Source organism: Manis javanica, chromosome 7 (genome assembly GCF_040802235.1).
Source record: "Manis javanica isolate MJ-LG chromosome 7, MJ_LKY, whole genome shotgun sequence".
NCBI lineage: Eukaryota > Metazoa > Chordata > Mammalia > Pholidota > Manidae > Manis > Manis javanica.
Genome location: NC_133162.1, coordinates 135,320,055 through 135,342,436, shown reverse-complemented (window position 1 = coordinate 135,342,436; position 22,382 = coordinate 135,320,055). Strand labels below are relative to the sequence as shown.

The following is a 22,382-nucleotide window of genomic DNA, read 5'->3' as shown; positions in this document are numbered from 1 at the left end:
CAGCAGCGCTCTGCTCGGGATGACCTCTGCTCACATATGCTAAGTGTGCCTGTCTCTTACTCCATTTAAATGGCATCTTATAGTACCTATTTGTGTTTGGTTTCTTTACTAAACATTTTTGACATTCATCCATGATACTTCAAATACTGGTAGGCAGTTCTTCAGTGTGTAATATTGTATCATATGGCTATACCACAAAGTTTATTTGTTTAATCTATTTGATGGATGTATTATTTCTAGTTTGGGGCTATTCTGAAGAATGTTGCTATAAATATTCTTTTATATGCCTTTTGATATACTTAAGTATGAATTACACTTTTTTGGTTTTATGGATCCCAGGTACTGTCTTCCACATGGATTCTTGCCTTACTCAGGGAGAGATTAATTTTTACTAGGAATCTGGAGAGGCCAGATGAACAAAGAAGGGTTTGAGCAGGGCCTTGAAAAATGGTTGGGACTTGAGAAAATAGAGACAGGAATGTAGTTGGGGTTCACAGTTGGCATGAGGTACGCTGTGTATTAGAGGAACGCAAAATGCACTGGGGAACTAGAGGACTCTGTATTTACAGGGATGATAATGGATGAGATTGGAAAGGTAGGCTGGGACCTGGTTCATGTAGGGGTTTGGATGCCTGGCCACAGCATTTAAATTGTATTCTGTGTGCAGAAGGCTACCGAAGGCTTTGAAGAGAAGTGTTATTTGCTACTTAAAGAATATGACTAATGTTAACACCACTTTTTAAGTTCACAACATCTACCATGTAACTCTTATTTCCCATTTTTGTAAATAGAAATCCAGTAACAATGTTAGAATAAGCATGATCAATAATCCTAGTGAAGACATACGTTATGAGAACACTCAGATCTCCAGAGCCATCTGGGCAGCTCTGCAAACACAGACCTCCAACGCTGCTAAGAACTTCATCACAAAAATGGCCAAGGAGGAGACCGCGGAGGCCCTGGCCGCAGGCGCTGACATCGGGGCGTTCTCTGTTGGGGTGAGTGTGCCTTGCGGGAGGCTTCCTCATTCTCTTATTTGCCATGGAAGTTCACTGCTGTGAGCTGCTGTGTTCTGTTCGTGATGAGGATTTGTGATTTGAGTTCTGAGTTTCAGAGGACTTTTTTTTTTTAATTTGGAAGAATTTTTCCAAGAAATAACAATACTGCCTCATTCCCTTTATTACTTTTAAACTTGCTAGGGTTCAAAATGTGTCTGATACAAGTTTATGTTTAAGCACAAAACCATGTTTTGTATAGTTTTTGAAAGATAGACAATATCAGATTTGTTTATAGAGCAAAAAAGTGAGGTGTAAGCCACTTACAAGTTAGAGGCTATGTATTCTTGATGTGTTTCTAATATGTTTATTCATTTGTAGAAGTTACTGTTTTTGACTGTTTTGCAATTTTAAAATTTCTTATAAAATAATGCATATACTTGACAGAAAGGCTCTCACTTGAAATTAGCAAGATTTTAAAAAGAGTAAAACTTCACGAAGAATAATTTGCTAGTTGGATGATTATGTAAAAGAATAGGAAAAGGAAATAAGCATTACTTGATAGGTGGATGGGTAGGGGAAAATCAGGGACAGTGGAGGACTGAGACATCATAAGATTGATTATTTAAATGAGCTGTTACTTTCCACTAAAAGAGAATTTTGTGATTTATTCATTATACTTCTTCATTTTAATGGCTTGCTTAATAACAATTACTTTTCCTTAATAACAATTACTTTCCTAGGGCATGGATTTCAGTCTTTTTAAAGAGGTCTTTGAATCTTCCAAAATGGATTTCATTTTGTCTCATGCCATGTACTGCAGGGATGTTCTGAAGCTGAAGAGAGGACAGAGGGCGGTGATCAGCAATGGAAGGGTGAGGATTCTGTCCTGAGACAAGCTTGACTTCAAGGTAGATGAGTGAGCAGTCTCGGCAGCACTCTCCTCTGAAGCTAGTAAACTCTCCAGACACCACGACTCTCTTTCCAAGGGCAGTCAGAGCTTATGCAGTGCCGATGGTAATCTGCACCCTTCTTTCAAAGGAAGTTTGCTTTTTGACATGAACATCCTGTGTGAAACCTTCCTGCTGTTTAGTGTTGTCCTAGGAGTGGCTCTCAGGACATAACTCAGCAGGCCTTTGATACACACAGTGTTCGTCCTCTGTGGGGACCAGGTTGAGAGTGGTGCGCCCTTTGAACCTAACTGGTTTAGGTGTGGCACGTCTCATAAATGTCTGTGCCCGCTGAAGTCAGACCATGGTGGACATAGCAAACTTTACATGCTTAGCCTTTAGGGTAAAATCTCTGGTAATTGTCACTCCATGACTATTTTGGCTTTGTTATTTCTGTCCAGTGGGAATTAACAAAAGCTTATTGCTATTTTATTATACTTCAGAGTTGCTGTGAAAATACTGTGAAGTATACAAGCCCTCACTCTGTGTGGGTGAGGAACTGATAAGTAAATAAATAGCTGTATGAGGTGATTTGGGTTTCATTATTACTTTATTCATTGATTGTATTTAGACCTCATATGTCCCAGATCTTTAAAGTGACTGGGTTTGTAAGGCGGCCCCAGGACAGCGCTGACTCCAGCACTGACTGCCCCGCTCTTCTCGCAGATCATTGGGCCACTGGAGGACAGTGAACTCTTTAACCAAGACGATTTCCACCTCCTAGAAAACATCATCTTAAAAACTTCAGGACAGAAAATCAAATCTCATATTCAGCAGCTCCGGGTAGAAGAAGATGTGTAAGTCTTGCAGCCGCAGAAATTCATTAGTCTGTGTCACAGGGACCATGCTAGTGGGCTGTCTTCCTGCCCCCTGTTCCATGACGCTCTATTTCCAGCTTTAAAATGTAATCGTGCTCCTCAATTCAAGTGTGTTTTATACTTCTGTTGAAATCAAGTTTATTTTGTAGCCAGCTATTTAAAGAACTGAATTCATTCTCTCCTTTTTTTTTTAACTTTTGATTGTGGAAAGTTTAAAACATACACAAAAGTAGAGGGGTGAGCTTATTCATTAACTTGGAATGCTGATTATGTAAAGAAGTACTTTCCCTTGTCGCCTGTTTGGTTACCTTTGGCGTTGGTTCCGGAAAGGAGAGGCAGGCTAATGCTTCTTTCCCTTTATTTACCAGTGTGGAAGCATGAGTTGTTTCTTTTTGTATCCTACAAAGGGTATTGTTGGGCTTTTATTTTCATTTTAATTCTTTCAGTGGTGTTTTTAACTAATATATTTTAGTGAGTTATTTCTCAATGAAAGAAAATAAATTATTTGACTTGCCTATGTATCTACTGTGTAACTAGAACCCATAGTCATATACACATACATAGTTTTGCATTAAACACCAGATGAATTTGTAGTTGGGGTATATATTTTTATGCTTAATTTTTTGAGGTGCCATTGTACCTTTTCCCACAGAGGCTGAACTACTTGACTTTCCCACCAGTAATACCTAAGGGCTCCAATTTCTCCACATCTTCATCAACCCTTGTTACTTTCTATTTTCTTAGTGATACCCATGCTTATTGGTGTGAAGTGGTATCTCCTTGTGGTTTGATTTGTACTTTCCTAATGATCAGTGGTGGTGAGCAGTTTTGCATGTGTTTATTGGCCATTTGTACATCTTTGGAAAAGTATCCAAGTCCTTTGCCCATTGTTAACTTTATTTTTTATTGTTGAGCTGTAGGAGTCCTTCAGACTTTCTGGGTATTAATCCCTCCCAAGTGTCCGATACACACGTACCCTCCCCCATTCCGTGAGCCGCTGCTTCACTCTGTTGTCTTGCCCGTTGGTGCATAGTTGGAGGACATAAAATCTGAAAGTTCTGGTTTTCTTCCTCCTCTTTTTCATATGTCATCATGGTGCAAAGTTCAAGATGTGTGTCTCCGTGAAGTGTTGACTTTGACAGTTGCCAAGTCTTGTGTGATGTGGGAAGGAATCTTTTTTCATCTCAGCCAGTATGGGGCTACAGATAAAGGGTTTCTCTCCGGCCTCAGTGGCTCCTGAGTGACACTGGTCGATAAAACACTTCTAATGCAGGCCAGGGGGCTGTGCCAATCACGGACGCAGGCTTGGTGTGGTGTGCCCTTGGACCACTTCTCTCTGGAGTCTTTGGGGATGATGCAAAGCCCAACTATGCACAGGCTTGCCTTTTACCAACCGGAGATGGCTCTGGGTCTGTTTGGAGTGAATTTAGGGAAATAAGGTCGAATTGTGAGGGTTCTCAGAATCTCCTTGCCTATCTAGGGTTTTCCTTGGTGCCAGAGCTGCTCCTGGAGCGGCCCGTTGTGACAGCCTCAGCATTCATGCGTGATGAAGACCTGTGGCCACGATGCCATCCTCGGCTTTCTGAAGATACGGTGCTTCATGAGCCCCTAGGGAGTTTGTTTTCTGCTCCCCACCCCAGTCCACATAACCAAGTGGCCCTTGACAAGTTTTGTGTCAGTGCTGACAATCACAGGAAACAATGGCCTGTATCATCTGTATTCAGAGTTAGTGTCAAGAAGTACTGAGAGATAATTTGATACAGTTGTTTAGTTTAATGAGAAAATGTAGAGGCTTGATTCCTTTCCAAATATATTCACAAGTGCTCTTCTAGAATTCTTGGAATTTAGTCCTCAGTTCAGCAGATCAGGGCATTTTTTTCAGTCTCGTGATTTAGTTCAAGATCTTCCTTAGTTAGGAATCAACTTTAGAAGAGGCAGGGAAAAGCAGAAATGCTTTCCTGAATTGTTTACTGCAGTGATGACTGTAATAGTGAAGTCAGAAACAACCGAGATGTTCAAAAGCTAGTCAGTTTTATAGATTATGTATCCCCCGCCAAGATAAAATATTATGTAGTCATTGAAAATACTGCTGTACCCCTCTGTTAACCCACAAAAGATGTTTATAATGCTAAAGGAAAAAGCAGGTTACCAAATAATATAATGTCACTTTTGTTTATATGTATACACACACACACACACACATATTAAAACATACAGAAGAATTATGAGCCAAATGTTATTGGTGCTTATTTTTTTTAACTTTGTATTAAGGTATTACTGATATACACTCTTATGAAGGTTTCACATGAAAAAATAATGTGGTTACTACATTTACCCATATTATCAAGTCCCCACCCGTACCCCAGTGCAGTCACTGTCCATCAGTGTAGTAAGATTCACTGTTTGCCTTCTCTGTGCTACACTGTCTTCCCCGTGACCTCCCACACCGTGTGTGCTAAACATAATATCCCTCAATCCCCTTCTCCCTCCCTCCCCACCTGCCCTCCCACATGCCTCCCCTTTGGTAACCACTAGTTCCTTCTTGGAATCTGTGAGTCTGCTGCTGTTTTGTTCCTTCAGTTTTGCTTCATTGTTATACTCCACAAATGAGGGAAATCATTTAGCACTTGTCTTTCTTCGCCTGGCTTATTTCACTGAGCATCATGTCCTCCAGCTCCATCCATGTTGTTGCAAATGGTATGATTTGTTTCTTTCTTATGGCTGAATAGTATTCCATTGTGTATATGTACCACATCTTCTTTATCCATTCATCTACTGATGGACACTTAGGTTACTTCCATTTCTTGGCTATTGTAAATAGTGCTGCTGTAAACATAGGGGTGCATATGTCTTTTGAATCTGAGAGGTTGTATTCTTTGGGTAAATTCCAAGGAGTGGGATTCCTGGATCAAATGGTATTTCTATTTTTAGTTTTTTGAGGAACCTCCATATTGCTTTTCACAATGGTTGAACTAGCTTACATTCCCACCAGCAGTGTAGGAGGGCTCCCCTTTCTCCACATCCTCACCAGCATTTGTTATTCTTAGTCTTTTCGATGCTGGCCATCCTTACTTGTATGAGGTGATATCTCATTGTGGTTTTAATTTACATTTCCCTGATGATTAGTGATGTGGAGCATCTTTTCATGTGCCTGTTGGCCATCTGAATTTCTTCTTTGGAAAACTGTGCAGATCTTCCACCCACTTTTTAATTGGGTTATTTACTTTTTGACTGTGGAGGCATGTGAGTTCTTTATATATGTTAACCCCTTGTTGGATATGCCATTTACAAATATATTCTCGCATATTGTAAGTTGCCTCTTTGTTCTGCTGATGGTGTCCTTTGCTGTACAGAAGCTTTTTAGTTTGATGTAGTCCCATGTGTTCATTTTTGCTTTTGTTTCCCTTGCCCAAGGAGATGTGTTCAGGAAAAACTTGCTCTATGTTTTATATTCAGGAGATTTTTGCCTATGTGGTCTTCTAAGAGTTTTATGGTTTCATGACTTACAGTCAGGTCTTTGATCCATTTTGAGTTTACTTTTGTGTATGGGGTTAAACAATAATCCAGTTTCATTCTCTTACATGTAGCTGTCCAGTTTTGCCAACACCAGTTGTTGAAGAGGCTGTCATTTCCCCATTGTATCTCCATGGCTCCTTTATTATATATTAATTGACCATATATGCTTGGGTTTATATCAGGGCTAGTCTATTCCACTGGTCTATGGTTCTATTCTTGGGCCAGTAACAAATTGTCTTAATTACTGTGGCTTTGTAGTAGAGCCTGAAGTTAGGGAGCATAATTCCCCGAGCTTTATTCTTCCTTCTCAGGATTGCTTTGGCTATTTGGGGTCTTTTGTGGTTCCATATGAATTTTAGAACAATTTGCTCTAGTTCATTGAAGAATCCTGTTGGTATTTTGATAGGAATTGCATTGAATCTGTAAACTGCTTTAGGCAGGATGGCCATTTTGACAGTATTAATTCTCCCTATCCATGAGCATGGGATGTGTTTCCATTTATTGGTATCTTCTTTAATTTCTCTCATGAGTGTCTTGTTGTTTTCAGAGTATAGGTCTTTCACTTCCTTGGTTTATTCCTAGGTATTTTATTCTTTTTGATGCAACTGTGAAAGGAATTGTTTTCCTGATTTCTCTTTCTGCTAGTTCATCGTTAGTGTATAGGAATGCAACAGATTTCTGTTTATTAATTTTGTATCCTGCAACTTTGCTAAATTCAGGTATTAGATCTAGTAGTTTTGGAGTGGATTTTTTAGGTTTTTTAATGATGCTTATTTCTTGATAATGGTATTGTGTGTCTCATTTTTCTCGTTTTTTTCTCTGAATGTTTTTCCAGTTAATTATTGCTTTAAAAATAATGAAAAGTGATAATGTCACTCAGAAGAGAGTGCAGGAGAATGTAAATGGCACTGACAGTCTGTTATAGGCCAGGCCCTGAGTGAGGTGCTTTTGTATGTTTTTTAGCCAGTGCAGTATTTACAAGGGCCATGTAGAGTAGGTAGTTTCCCCATTTCACATAAGGAAAAATCAGCACTTTCCCCCAAGGTCACAAAACTAATCAGTTACAAAATCAGCACTTTTTCTCATGTCTGTTGGTACAAAGTTCATACTCTGTTCACGTCATGAACACCATGGTGTTCATCAGTACTTAGGTGGATTATATTAAGTGCAGCAATAATTGGGAAAACCTTCAGTTAAATATGCTAACTTTCACCAACTGCATCTTTCAGGGCAAGTGACCTGGTAATGAAGGTGGATGCTCTCCTGTCAGCCCAACCGAAAGGAGATGCAAGAATCGAGTACCAGTTTTTTGAAGACAGGCACAGGTATCGGATTGATGCTGAATTTGTACACTTGTTTAATTATGAAACTCTCAAGGCTGCCTTTGCCTCAGCTCCTTTATCCTTTCCATATACAGTATGTGTATGTTCTTACAGGAATGGGAAAGCTTGTTGGGCATGCAGTTTTCATATATATTCATATTCATGTGTAAAATTCATATCTCGATCTCAGTTGCATATTGACATTTATTTCTAAGTAAATCTGAAATAGTTCTGAATGCAGAAAAGCATTTTAGAAGGCAGAAAGCATTTAATGAAACATCAGTTTTCAGAGCACTTGTCTCGTTCATCTTGTATTGAAAAGTGTTTTGTTCTTAATAAATCAAAAACAATTTAGCATTGTGAGGAAGTCTTTTGTCTTCCAGTTTTTTGTTTGGAAAGTTTCAACCTAGAGAATATTTTAGAGACTATTGCAGTGAATACCTAAGTATCCTTAATCTTGATTCCACAGTTGTTAACATTGAGCCACATTTATCTGTCATCTTATATGTATGTGTGTGTATCATACATGTGACATGCGTTTATATGTTTGCAGAAAACATAACACATACCCATCTGTTTTATGAACCATTTTAAAGGACATATCAGACACCGTTACACTTCATGCCTGAATTCTTCAGCAGATTCTCCTGAGTACTAGGAGTTTCTCCACAGTACTGTTAGCATATCTCAGAAATTTAACCTTGATAGAGTATTTCTTTTTGGTACAGTGATATTAATACATAGTCTATATTCAAATTCTCTGGTGTGCCTGTAAGACCTTTTACAACAATTTCATTTTTTGTTTTCGTCCAGATCACACATGGCAGTTAGTTGTTGTGTCTCTCTAGTCTTTAATCCAGAACAGTTCCCTGCCTTTTTTGGGGGGTGGAGGGGATTCCTAAACAATTGACTTTTTGTGAAAGTCCAGGCCAGTTTTCTCGTGGACTGTCTCACAGTCTGGGTTGTTTCCTCATGCTTGGACTTAATATGTACTTGTCTTTAGAAGGAACATCCTCAGGTGATGTATGTGGCACTTGCCTTACTAGGCAGATACGTAGCTTGATGGTACCTTGGAATCACCCAGGGAACCTTTAGATACAGAAGCTTGCATCCTGCTCCTCTCTGGTCCTGATTTAGTTAGTTTGGGGCAGATTGGACCTTGGTTTATTTGACCTGTGCTTTCACACAGCCAGTCCTTGTGAGGATCAAGTTTGAATGGATTATTAATTGCAGACCAGAATGGAGACCCTCTCCTTTCTCCCTGGCTATGTCTGCTCATTTCCTATTTTGCCATTGTGTGGAGACTTCTGTAGGCCCTCGTTGACCCAGGTTGGGTTTTGTTCATTACACATACCTTCGCACTCTCTGTATACTTCCAGGCATAGCTCATTACCCAGTTACTCCACAGGGAGCATGTTTCCTTCTTGTTTGCTTTGTCCCATCTTGTAGTTGAGTCTGAGTATTTTGCCAAAGGGTTTCAGCCCTGGACAAGTTCACTATGGGTTCAGTGAGACTGAAAAAATGACAGTGGAACGTTCTGGGGTGAAAGCGTTTATACCCAACTTTAGTCCCATGGTGGCGGGTCAGTCACTAGAATCCCGTCCACTCAGAGCGAGGCTGCATGCAGCAATCTCGTCTCTGTCTCCGGGCCTTTCTGCCCCTACAGCCATCTCAGTCTCTGTCCCTGTCCTCGGCACTGCCATCACTCCAGTCTCTGCTGTCTTGCAGCTGTGCAGCCCAGAGCACTGGGCGGAGCTCTTTATATATATAGAGTCAGTAATAATGTATTGCCCACATGGGGAAAGTGAGCAAGCCCACCAGGGCTATGTGAGAATCCTGGCCATAGGAACCTTTGTTTTCTCTACACCAAGCAAGAACTCTTCCTTTTTTAGAACACTGTTTTCTCATGAGTTTTATATAATTAAAATCCCCAAATTACAAATTGTGTTACATACAAATTGTAACTAGAGAACTTCTTCTTACTGGGGTTGTGTTAGCTATATGAGTGTTTGTTATATTTAAGTCAGATGTTTCTTATTTGTCAAGAACCAAAAAGTTCTAAATTGCCAGTTATGTATATATCCCCCTGCCTGAAAGTGCCCATGGGGCCGTGGTAGGGCGCTGTCCGGGAGCCTGCGGGAAATGCAGAGTCTCTGGCCCAGCCCAGCACTCCTGTCAGCGTCTGCATTGTTATCCAGGCCCCCAGAGTGACCGGTGAAGCACTGTATTCTTTGACATTTCCTCTACTCACCTCATGAAAATGTGTGTGATCCCCAAACCTTGTTCCCCCGCCTGCCACTTTTGACCTTATTCTGGACTTTTCTCTGACTAGCACAGCAAGTGTATTTAAACATGATGTTAAGTTTATACCTTTCTCCATTTCCACACCAGTATTCCTTTTTTTGTGGTTTTTGTCTTGCCTTCTCTTTTTGTTACAGAGATATGGGGTGGTTAAAGGATCTCACAGGGTCAGTTTCGGGGTATGCCTTCTGTGGGTCACCTAGGACACCAAGTCAGAACATGAACATGTCACATAGAACATAGAACTAGGTTGACTCAGATGCTATACTCCAGAGGACTGTTTGGGACTGGTCGTTTTGGTTCTTATGAGACTGTATAATGCTGTGCTGTTAGGAGCAGTTCCTCCTGGAATTTCGAGTGACATGGAGGTACAGGTAATCTGAGGGCAGTGGTTCTAAGGCCTAGAGTCTGTTAAAATGCATATTGCTGACCCTACCCGCAGACTTCCCGAGTTAGCAAGTCTGGGTGGGGGTCTGACACTTCCTAACAGATTCCCAGGTGAAGCAGGTGCTGCTGGTCTTAGGGTAAAGAAATTGTTTTGGAATAATTACCAGCAGCTGGAATTGCTAATATTCTCAAAAATTAAAGACGTCTGCTTCAGTGCAGGCGCGAATCTCTTCCAATGGTTATTTCCTTAGCAGTTAAGATTTGAAACAATCTTCACCATCATTTAAACTATAGTTACACAATTTTATTAGTAATGTTCTATTTGTACTTTTATTTTCAATAAAACATTAGTGGTTAGCATCAAAACTATACTAAAATCTTTTTCAGAGCAAAGATAAGCATTGGTTTAAGTGATGTTTTTTGGAAAATTGGATGTATTTTTAAATCCTTTCAAGTTTATTCCTCTTTAAAATCTGTCAGAGGCCCCTGCTCCTCTTAGGCAACCTAAGTCAGTGTGACCTCGGAAAGGTGGCCATGTAGCTGGAAACTGCGTATGGGGAGAAATGTGTTCTCCCCAGAAATCCTGGAGGCATTGACTGAATCCTGACCAGCTGTTGTTTCTCACTGAAAACAGACAAAATATGTATAATTTAATGCCAGCAAGGACTTGGGGAACTTATCCCTCTACATTGGTTTAGTTCTTTTCCCTCTAAATTGGTTTAGTTCTTCTAGAAATGTGATCGACAATACATATTAGCCACAAAAACATTTGTGTCCTGTGACAGTTATCTCATGTCTAGGACTTTGTCAACTCAAAGCAGTTTCCAAATACGAAAAAAGCTGCGTGAACCAAGTTATCTGCAGTTTGAAAGCCACCTACATGTCCAGCAATAAACAAGAGCTTAAGTAAACTGTGCCAGATCCCTTGGTAAACAGAAGATTATTTCTTATTCGTGATAATTGATGTTTAACAACGTGGAAAAAGTGTTGGGGCAAGGAAAGAATTATTATAAAATCACTAATATTCTGTAGGTGTGGCTCATTTTTATACAGACTTTTAGGAAGGAGTATATAGAAATATTCTACAAAGTGGTTGGATTGAGGAGGGGAGGTTTTATGATTATTTCCTTTTTCTCTTTTTTTGCAAGTTTTCTATAATTTTCATATGTTCCTTTTATTATTTTTTTAAAAATACATTTGTTTCTTGTTTCCTCATACCCTTGTTGCTGAGAAATAAAAATTGGTGTAATGCTCTGTAACTGCTACAAACATCCTTTTGCAGATTTTTTGTTAAATAACATTTCAAGCTGGTTTTCCTCTCACAACACAAATCTTTTGGTCCATTTTGAGTGAACCCAAGTCACTAGAAGGTTTTGCACACTTTGAGGTACATGTAATGACATATTTGATCACCATGTAGCCTTTTTATTCTAGATCTTAAGTTTTTTTTTAAATATGTGGATAAAATGAAGGTTCCTGTGGCCAGGATTCTCTCACCTGGCCCTGGTCGGCTAGCTCACTACACATGTATGGGCAGTACATTGTTACTGACTCTATATAAAGAGCTCCGTCCAGTGCTCTGTGACACTGGCATGGCTGCATGACCTCAAAGCTGCAGGAGAGCAGAGGCTGGAGTGGTGGGAGCGTCGAGGACAGAGACTGAGATGGCTGCAGGGGCAGAGGAGCCCAGAGACAGAGACCAGCCTGCTGCACGCAGACTCGCTCTGGGTGGATGGGATTCTGGTGATTTGACCTGCCACTGTGGGAAAAAAGTTGGTATAAGTCCTTTCACTCCTAGAACTTTCCATTGTCATTTCTCAGTCTCATTGACTCCATAGTGAACTTGCCCAGGGCTGAAACCCACTGCCAAGACAAAATACCAACAGGGCTGGTAGTTACATTGGACTACAAAAAAAAGTTAATTTTTCTGCTTTCCAGTTTAATGTTTTATCCTTTTGTTCTCTGTAGTGCCATTAAACTGAGGCCGAAGGAAGGGGAGACGTACTTTGATGTCGTGGCTGTCATCGACCCTGTCACCAGAGAAGCACAGAGACTTGCTCCGCTGCTCTCGGTAGGGACGGCAGCGCAGGGGCAGCTCCCAGCATCTCTGTCTGGGGTGGCCACATGCCCTCGGGTTCTCTGAGAGTGTCATTGTTCCCTTACTTATCTTCAAAGGGCATTGGAAAATGCTAGAGGGCCTCTTGACCAAGTGAATGACTTTATAAAGACTGGTGATGGTTCTGAAAACAACCTCATAACTTTAGGAAGTCGGTACAGTTCGGTTGGTTTCCTCATGTGATTAAGAAAAATTATCATCCTTATTTCGAGTGAAATGTCTTTGAATTAAATGGATTTATGCCATATTTTAATTTAGAATGATGAAGCGGTAAAAAAGTAAAACTTCTGCATTAGTTTTACAGCAAGCATGTGTTGTTTTTACAGCCTGTCTTCCAGGCGTGAGGTGTTAAGAGTTTAAAGCAAGTTCAAAAGAGCTCTGCCAAACGGTTTTCTCAATTTTTTTTTTATGTTAAAGTTTAAAGTATAATCAACTAGCCTTTTTGTGGGTATTTTATATGTTTTTTTCTTACTATGGAATGTAAGCCACACTGATGAAGGTTTAAAATTCTCCTTGTGTGGTCAGCTGTTATCTATCGGTGATTCACCACATGTGTGGGGAGCAGTGATTTGCAGTAGGCTGCGTCCAGTGCTGTTGGCCAAGGGAGATACTATGAATGTGTGATTTAGGTAGTGCATCCATTGTGATTCCAGAAAATTCTCCAGGGTAGACATGAAGGTATTATCTTTGTATCTTTTCTTGACATACTGAGATATGTTCTCTCCCTGACCTCAGTGTCAGGTGATAGATTTCTGAAGAGAAACTAAATACTTTGTCTTAAGTATCAGTCAGTTTCCCTATAGGAAAAAGTTTTAGTCACCAGCTTTGTTCTTTTACAGGTTCTAACTCAGCTGATCAACATGAATCTGAGAGTATTTATGAACTGCCAATCTAAACTTTCTGACATGCCTTTGAAAAGGTAAAACAAGCTGGTTAAGAAATCAACAATTGTAAAAGTTGTACCATATCTGAAAGCTGATAGTGAATGTTAAGGATCAGATGGGTTTATGCGTGGATGTCATGTTTGAAAAGATCATTTACTGTATGTTCAGTTTTGTTAGATTTCTGCTCCAGTCAGAAGTTCTAAGAACTTAGTGTGGGTGTGAACCCTTTAGGTGGCATTAACGCAGGCTCCTGGCACCTGTGCTTTTTCTTGTCAGAAAATATATATGTAGCTCTCTAATTTTAGAACATTGGGATGAATGTAGCTATTAAATTTACCTGGTTGGTTAAAAATGTGCTATGGCACAGAAGGAAACTTGTCTATGCTTTAGATGCTCTTCTTTAAGATGAAATTTTAAGTTGGAATATGTGCATCAGAGGAAGCTTGCCGAGGCTTATTTTCATATATCTTGAAAAGGAAGGCAGGCTTAGTTGTATACTGTCTGAGCTTTGGAAAAAGTTATGTTGAAAGCAGTAAATAGTAATAGTGTAGCATATTTGGGGGCTCTGGGAAATTCCTAACTTGTAAATGTGCTGTGTTCCCTCAGTTGTATTCTAAGTGAACTGAAATAGTGTTTGAAAGTGAGAAAAGTGTTCCCGGCTTCTCCCACTGTCCTTGTGTAGGAGAACATTTAAACTCTTACATGCAGTGTCTCAGGGCTTGCTGAGAACTCCATCACCATTTAGGACTTTGTTTTTAAGAGAAACATGCCTTTTCCTCACTGAAGGGGGCAGGAGCTCGGGACGCTTGCCGCCCCTCGCCCCGCCCCTCGCCCCGCCCCCAGCCGCGCAGGGAGGCGTGGCCTCCCCTCGGCGCTCTCCTGGATCTTCTCGCCTCTGCAGCAACCCAGGAGGTATAATCAGGGCACGAGGTGGCTTAGGAAGCCTTCCCAGCCTGGCAGGTGCCCTACCAAATCCAGTGTGCTCGATTCAGCTCACTGCTTACCTGTGTGGATGCCCGTAAACTCAAGGACTGTGGCTGTATGTTTTTTTTTTTTTTTTTTTTTTTTTCTGCATTAAAAGTGTAATTAAATATTAACAGCCACGTTACATTAGAAAACAAAAGAAACTTCAGTGAGCAATTTAGCTAGTTTATAAACAACTGTTAAAGACATGGAGTGGTTATAAAACTAGGCAAAAATTCTATTACAGTGAATATGCAGATACAGCAGATACTGCTATTTATTCAGTGAAATGTCATCAGTTGTCAGCTACAGTATGAGAAAACACCACACATTAATTTGAATAATTGACATGAATAATCTCTTCACTTGCAACTGAATGGGATGTTTTTTATAATGTGGCTTATGTAGTTTAGTGAGATTTAAGAAACTTTGTGCTCTTTAAATTCCCATTTTGACAAACAGAGGTGTTGAATTGTTCTCTCATCTCAGTTCCACAGAAGACCAAACTAGTTATAATTTTTTTTTTTTTTTTTTTTTTTTTTTTAAGTTGAGCAGTGAGATGTTTATTTAAAGCAAAAAGATGCACACTTGGAGAAAGGGGAGTGTGGGCTACCTCAAAGAAGAGGGGATGAAAGATTGGAAAAAGGCTATGTTCTTAGTACGGGCAACCTCAGAGAGAGGTGTGCCCCTAAGGTTTTAGAGTATGGGGTTTTATAGGTGGTTGAGGATTTTCAAGAATGCGACAAAGGGCCAGGTGCAGCCTGGTCAAATTGTCCCAGAATATTATCTTTGTTAAGACATTAAGTTTCTTCTTTTATTTTTTTAACTTAACACAAGAAATATACTGCTTTGATTCCTTTCCAAGATATCCGCTTCTGCTTGGAAGCATATCAATCAAGACTGTCTGCCCTGCCTCCAAAGTGGGCTGAGCCACTGTCCGTTTGATGAAAATGCAATCTTAGCTTTAAAATAGAATTCTTCCTGAATAAGCTGGCCTTTTAGCAGGTGCTAAAGTAGATCTTACAATGGTATGTTCTAACTAACACAGTGGAAACATGGGCTATGCTGAGATACTTTTCTTTTTTTTTTTTTTTTTTTTTTTTTTTGAGAGGGCATCTCTCATATTTATTGATCAAATGGTTGTTAACAACAATAAAATTCAGTATAGGGGGGTCAATGCTCAATGTACAATCATTAATCCATCTCAAGCCTAATTCTCGTCAGTCTCCAATCTTCTGAAGCATAACGAACAAGTTCTTACATGGTGAACGAATTCTTACAGAGTGAATAAATTCTTACATGGTGAACAGTACAAGGGCATTCATCACAGAAACTTTCGGTTTTGATCATGCAATATGACCTATAAACCATCAGGTCAAATATGAATATTCATTTGATTTTTGTACTTGATTTATATGTTGATCCCACATTTCTCCTATTATTATTATTATTTTTATTTTTAATAAAATGCTGAAGTGGTAGGTAGATGCAAGATAAAGGTAGAAAACATAGTTTAGTGCTGTAAGAAGGCAAATGTAGATGATCAGATGATCAGGTGTGTGCCTATGGACTAAGTATTAATCCAGGCTAGACAAGGGCAGCAAGACATCCATGGATGCAGAAGATTTCTCTCAAAGCAGGGGGGGTGAGGTTCTGAGCCTCACCTCTGTTGATCCCCAAATTCTCACCTGATGGCCCCCCTGCGACTGTGCCTGTCTTAGGTTGTTCCTCCCTTGAGGAATCTTACCCGTCTCTGACTAACCAGTCATCTTCCGGGGCCATACAGGGAAATGTAAAGTTGGTAAGTGAGAGAGAAGCCATATTGTTTGCAAAGGTTAGCTTTTTACTTCTTTGCAGATTTATGCCCTGTGGCTTCTATGCCCAGCACTTGTCTCGAGGTATCTTTACCACCTGGAGGAATTATGATACTCGGTAAATTCGATATGAGGCACGAATTCTATTTAAGATTTGTAATTAGGAAGGAAGAAGAAAAGCTATAGATGTAGCATATGAAGGAAACTTGGGAGGATTGATTATTTCTTTGACATATCTTCTTGTATAGTACCTTAAGTATGTATAGGTTTTAAACTACTAACTAATTTGCACACACATATTAACATAATAGGAATACGGTGATATAAACAAAGCAAATCTATAATTACCAGCCATCTCCAGTGAAGCCAAGAAAACCATTTAGGCACCCTAGGCGTTTGTGAAAATTTATCTATGATATGATGGATATTTTCCAACTGTACTTGAACCATCAGACAAATTAAAGCAGCCCATTTCTGGGATCTGTTCACATCCCATATGTTCTTTTAACCATAGATAGTCTATAGTCATGAGATTTTGGGGTGCTACAACTTGCACCCCTCCCAACTCCTGGTTGAGTTCCAACAGTACAGATCCGGTCAAATTCGTTGTCTCACTGTATGCACATGCCAGCCTAGACATCTCCCTCCTCCTTCTTATGGCAAGTCCAGGAGATGGTGGGCTGGATGCAGCCACAACAGCAGCATCGTCCGGATCCCTGTGGAGGCTTTTTGATGATCATCCCCCGGCACGAGTCCTCCAGAGAGTGCTGATGCCGGAAGCTCCTCCTCATATCGTATCTTAGTTCATTTTCTGGGTATCCAAGCTAGGCCTTGATCTTCTGCGTAGAAACAAACAGACCCTTTGCCCACACTTTGACATGCCCTCTATACCACTGTGCAGAACTCATTGGAGGTCAGCACACAGTAACTGCTTTTTTTTTTTTTTTTTTTTAATTAAGAGAAAGGAATATTATCAGAAAAGAGTACCTCCATAGCTGATCATCTGACACCCTTTAAGTGATCAACATTAAGGATATTTAAAGCATGCGTTCATCTTTGATTTACCAATAGTTTTATCCTGTTAAGGAGTAATCCCCCTTTTCTTTCTTTCTTTCTTTTTTTTTTTTAAATTTTTAATCTACACTTACCTGAAGAATACTATGTTTACTATGCTCTCCCCTATATCAGGTCCCCCCTAACAACCACATTACGGTTACTGTCCATCAGCTTAGCAAAATGTGGTAGAGTCACTACTTGTCCTCTCTGTGTTGTGCAGCCCACCCTCCCCTTTCTCCCTCCCCCCCATGCATGCTAATCTTAATACTCCCCTTCTTCTTCCCCCCCCTTATCCCTCCCTGCCCACCCATCCTCCCCAGTTCCTTTCCCTTTGGTACCTGTTAGTCCATTTTTGGGTTCTGTAATTCTGCTGCTGTTTTGTTCCTTCAGTTTTTCCTTTGTTCCTATACTCCACATGTGAGTGAAATCATTGGTACTTGTCTTTCTCCGCCTGGCTTATTTCACTGAGCATAATACCCTCTAGCTCCATCCATGTTGTTGCAAATGCTAGGATTTGCTTTTTCCTTATGGCTGAGTAATAGTCCATTGTGTATATGTACCACATCTTCTTTATCCATTCATCTACTGATGGACATTTAGGTTGCTTCTATTTCTTGGCTATTGTAAATAGTGCTGTGATAAACATAGGGGTGCACCTGTCTTTTTCAAACTGGAGAGCTGCATTCTTGGGGTAAATTCCTAGAAGTGGAATTCCTGGGTCAAATGGTATTTCTATTTTGAGCATTTTGATGCACCTCCATACTGCTTTCCACAATGGTTGAACTAATTTACATTCCCACCAGCAGTGTAGGAGGGTTCCCCTTTCTCCACAGCCTCGCCAACATTTGTTGTTGTTTGTCTTTTGGATGGCAGCTATCCTTACTGGTGTGAGGTGATACCTCATTGTAGTTTTAATTTGCATTTCTCTGATAATTAGCGATGTGGAGCATCTTTTCATGTGTCTCTTGGCCATCTGTATTTCTTTTTTGGAGAACTGTCTGTTCAGTTCCTCTGCCCATTTTTTAATTGGGTTATTTGTTTTTTGTTTGTTGAGGCGTGTGAGCTCTTTATATATTCTGGACGTCAAGCCTTTATCAGATCTGTCATTTTCAAATATATTCTCCCATACTGTAGGGTTCCTTTTTGTTCTATTGATGGTGTCTTTCGCTGTACAGAAGCTTTTCAGCTTAATGTAGTCCCACTTGCTCATTTTTGCTGTTGTTTTCCTTGCCCGGGGAGATATGTTCAAGAAGAGATCACTCATGTTTATGTCTAAGAGGTTTTTGCCTATGTTTTTTTCCAAGAGTTTAATGGTTTCGTGACTTACATTCAGGTCTTTGATCCATTTTGAGTTTACCTTTGTATATGGGGTTAGACAATGGTCCAGTTTCATTCTCCTACATGTAGCTGTCCAGTTTTGCCAGCACCATCTGTTGAAGAGACTGTCATTTTGCCATTGTATGTCCATGGCTCCTTTATCAAATATTAATTGACCATATATGTTTGGGTTAATTTCTGGGGTCTCTAATCTGTTCCACTGGTCTGTGGCTCTGTTCTTGTGCCAGTACCAAATTGTCTTGATTACTATGGCTTTGTAGTAGAGCTTGAAGTTGGGGAGTGAGATCCCCCCTACTTTATTCTTCTTTTTCAGGATTGCTTTGGCTATTCGGGGTCTTTGGTGTTTCCATATGAATTTTTGAATTATTTGTTCCAATTCATTGAAGAATGTTGCTGGTAATTTGAGAGGGATTGCATCAAATTTGTATATTGCTTTCGGCAGGATGGCCATTTTGACGATATTAATTCTTCCTAGCCATGAGCATGGGATGAGTTTCCATTTATTAGTGTCCCCTTTAATTTCTCTTAAGAGTGACTTGTAGTTTTCAGAGTATAAGTCTTTCACTTCCTTGGTTAGGTTTATTCCTAGGTATTTTATTCTTTTTGATGCAATGGTGAATGGAATTGTTTTCCTGATTTCTCTTTCTATTGATTCGTTGTTAGTGTATAGGAAAGCTACAGATTTCTGTGTGTTGACTTTGTATCCTGCAACTTTGCTGTATTCCGATATCAGTTCTAGTAGTTTTGGAGTGGAGTCTTTAGGGTTTTTTATGTACAGTATCATATCATCTGCAAATAGTGACAGTTTAACTTCTTCTTTACCAATCTGGATTCCTTGTATTTCTTTGTTTTGTCTGATTGCCATGGCTAGGACCTCCAGTACTATGTTAAATAACAGTGGGGAGAGTGGGCATCCCTGTCTGGTTCCCGATCTCAGTGGAAATGCTTTCAGCTTCTCGCTGTTCAGTATAATGCTGGCTGTGGGTTTATCATATATGGCCTTTATTATGTTGAGGTACTTGCCCTCTATTCCCATTTTGCTGAGAGTTTTTATCATGAATGGATGTTGAATTTTGTCAAATGCTTTTTCAGCATCTATGGAGATGATCATGTGGTTTTTGTCTTTCTTTTTGTTGATGTGGTGGATGATGTTGATGGATTTTCGAATGTTGTACCATCCTTGCATCCCTGGGATGAATCCCACTTGGTCATGGTGTATGATCCTTTTGATATACTGTTGAATTCTGTTTGCTAATATTTTATTGAGTATTTTTGCATCTACATTCATCAGGGATATTGGTCTGTAATTTTCTTTTTTGGTGGGGTCTTTTCCTGGTTTTGGTATTAGGGTGATGTTGGCTTCATAGAATGAGTTTGGGAGTATTCCCTCTTCTTCTATTTTGTGGAACACTTTAAGGAGAATGGGTATTATGTCTTCTCTGTGTGTCTGATAAAATTCCGAGGTAAATCCGTCCGGCCCCGGGGTTTTGTTCTTGGGTAGTTTTTTGATTACTGTTTCAATTTCTTTGCTTGTAATTGGTTTGTTTAACTTTTGTGTTTCTTCCTTGGTCAGTCTTGGGAGGTTGTATTTTTCTAGGAAGTTGTCCATTTCTTCTAGGTTTTCCAGCTTGTTGGCATATAGGTTTTCATAGTAGTCTTTAATAATTCTTTGTATTTCTGTGGAGTCTGTCGTGATTTTTCCATTCTCATTTCTGATTATGTTGATTTGTGTTGACTCTCTTTTTCTCTTAATAAGTTGGGCTAGAGGCTTATCTATTTTGTTTATTTTCTCAAAGAACCAGCTCTTGGTTTCGTTGATTTTTGCTATTGTTTTATTCTTCTCAATTTTGTTTATTTCTTCTCTGATCTTTATTATGTCCCTCCTTCTGCTGACTTTAGGCCTCATTTGTTCTTCTTTTTCCAGTTTTAATAGTTGTGATGTTAGACTATTCATTTGGGATTGTTCTTCCTTCTTCAAGTGTGCCTGGATTGCTATATACTTTCCTCTTAAGACTGCTTTCGCTGCATCCCACAGAAGTTGGGGCTTAGTGTTGTTGTTGTCATTTGTTTCTATATATTCCTTGATCTCTATTTTGATTTGTTCATTGATCCATTGATTATTTAGTAGCATGTTGTTAAGCCTCCATGTGTTTGTGAGCCTTTTTGTTTTCTTTGTAGAATTTATTTCTACTTTCATACCTTTGTGGTCTGAAAAATTGGTTGGTAGAATTTCAGTATTGTGGAATTTACTGAGGCTCTTTTTGTGAGCTAGTATGTGGTCTATTCTGGAGAATGTTCCATGTGCACTTGAGAAGAATGTATATCCTGTTGCTTTTGGATGTAAAGTTCTATAGATGTCTATTAGGTCCATCTGTTCTAGTGTGTTGTTCAGTGCCTGTGTGTCTTTACTTATTTTCTGCCCGGTGGATCTATCCTTTGGGGTGAGTGGTGTGTTGAAGTCTCCTACAATGAATGCATTGCAGTCTATTTCCCTCTTTAGTTCTGTTAGTATTTGCTTCACATATGCTGGTGCTCCTGTATTGGGTGCATATATATTTAGAATGGTTATATCCTCTTGTTGGACTGAGCCCTTTATCATTATGTAGTGGCCTTCTTTATCTCTTGTTACTTTCTTTGTTTTGAAGTCTATTTTGTCTGATATTAGTACTGCAACCCCTGCTTTCTTCTCACTGTTGTTTGCCTGAAATATGTTTTTCCATCCCTTGACTTTTAGTCTATGCTTATCTTTGGGTTTAAGGTGAGTTTCTTGTAAGCAGCATATAGATGGGTCTTGCTTTTTTATCCATTCTATTACTCTATGTCTTTTGATTGGTGCATTAAGTCCATTTACATTTAGGGTGACTATTGAGAGATAAGTACTTATTGCCATTGCAGGCTTTAGATTCGTGGTTACCAAAGGTTCCAGGTTAGCTTCTTTAGTATCTTACTGCCTAACTTAGCTCGCTTATTGAGCTGTTATATACACTGTCTCGAGAGTCTTTTCTTCTCTCCCTTCTTATTCCTCCTCCTCCATTCTTCATATGTTGTGTGTTTTGTTCTGTGCTCTTTTTAGGGGTGCTCCCATCTAGAGCAGTCCCTGTAGGATGCCCTGTAGAGGTGGTTTGTGGGAAGCAAATTCCCTCAGCTTTTGCTTGTCTGGGAATTGTTTGATCCCACCATCATATTTAAATGATAGTCGTGCTGGATACAGTATCCTTGGTTCAAGGCCCTTCTGTTTCATTGCATTAAGTATATCATGCCATTCTCTTCTGGCCTGTAGGGTTTCTGTTGAGAAGTCTGATGTTAGCCTGATTGGTTTTCCTTTATAGGTGACCTTTTTCTCTCTAGCTGCCTGTAAAATTCTTTCCTTGTCCTTGATCCTTGCCATTTTAATTATTATGTGTCTTGGTGTTGTCCTCCTTGGATCCTTTCTGTTGGGGGTTCTATATAATTCCATGGTCTGTTCGATTATTTCCTCCCCCAGTTTGGGGAAGTTTTCAGCAATTATTTCTTCAAAGACACTTTCTATCCCTTTTCCTCTTTCTTCCTCTTCTGGTATCCCTATAATACGAATGTTTTTCCTTTTGTATTGGTCACATATTTCTCTTAGTGTTGTTTCATTCCTGGAGATCCTTTTATCTCTCTCTATGTCAGCTTCTATACGTTCCTGTTCTCTGGCTTCTATTCCTTCAATGGCCTCTTGCATCTTATCCATTCTGCTTATAAATCCTTCCAGGGATTGTTTCACTTCTGTGATCTCTTTCCTGACATCTGTGATCTCCTTCCGGACTTCATCCCACTGCTCTTGCATTTTTCTCTGCATCTCATCCCACTGCTCTTGCATTTTTCTCTGCATCTCATCCCATTGCTCTTGCATTTTTTTCTGCATCTCTGTCAGCATGTTCATGATTTTTATTTTGAA

At 39.7% G+C, this 22,382-nt stretch overlaps 1 protein-coding gene across 5 annotated transcripts in view; it reads left to right on the top strand.

Annotated features, from left to right (window-relative positions):
* Positions 1-22,382, top strand: part of UGGT1 (UDP-glucose glycoprotein glucosyltransferase 1) — a 112,492-nt gene that overhangs the window by 63,319 nt on the left and 26,791 nt on the right. For all 5 annotated transcript variants that reach the window (XR_012133442.1, XR_012133443.1, XR_012133445.1 and 2 more), the window contains 6 exons: positions 792-998; positions 1,739-1,870; positions 2,612-2,742; positions 7,509-7,604; positions 12,258-12,360; positions 13,245-13,324. Coding sequence is in view for 2 of the 5 variants with exons in the window: in XM_073241616.1 (XP_073097717.1) it covers positions 792-998; positions 1,739-1,870; positions 2,612-2,742; positions 7,509-7,604; positions 12,258-12,360; positions 13,245-13,324 (749 nt within the window). In the remaining 3 variants the exon portion in view is untranslated. The remainder of the gene's footprint in view (positions 1-791; positions 999-1,738; positions 1,871-2,611; positions 2,743-7,508; positions 7,605-12,257; positions 12,361-13,244; positions 13,325-22,382) is intronic.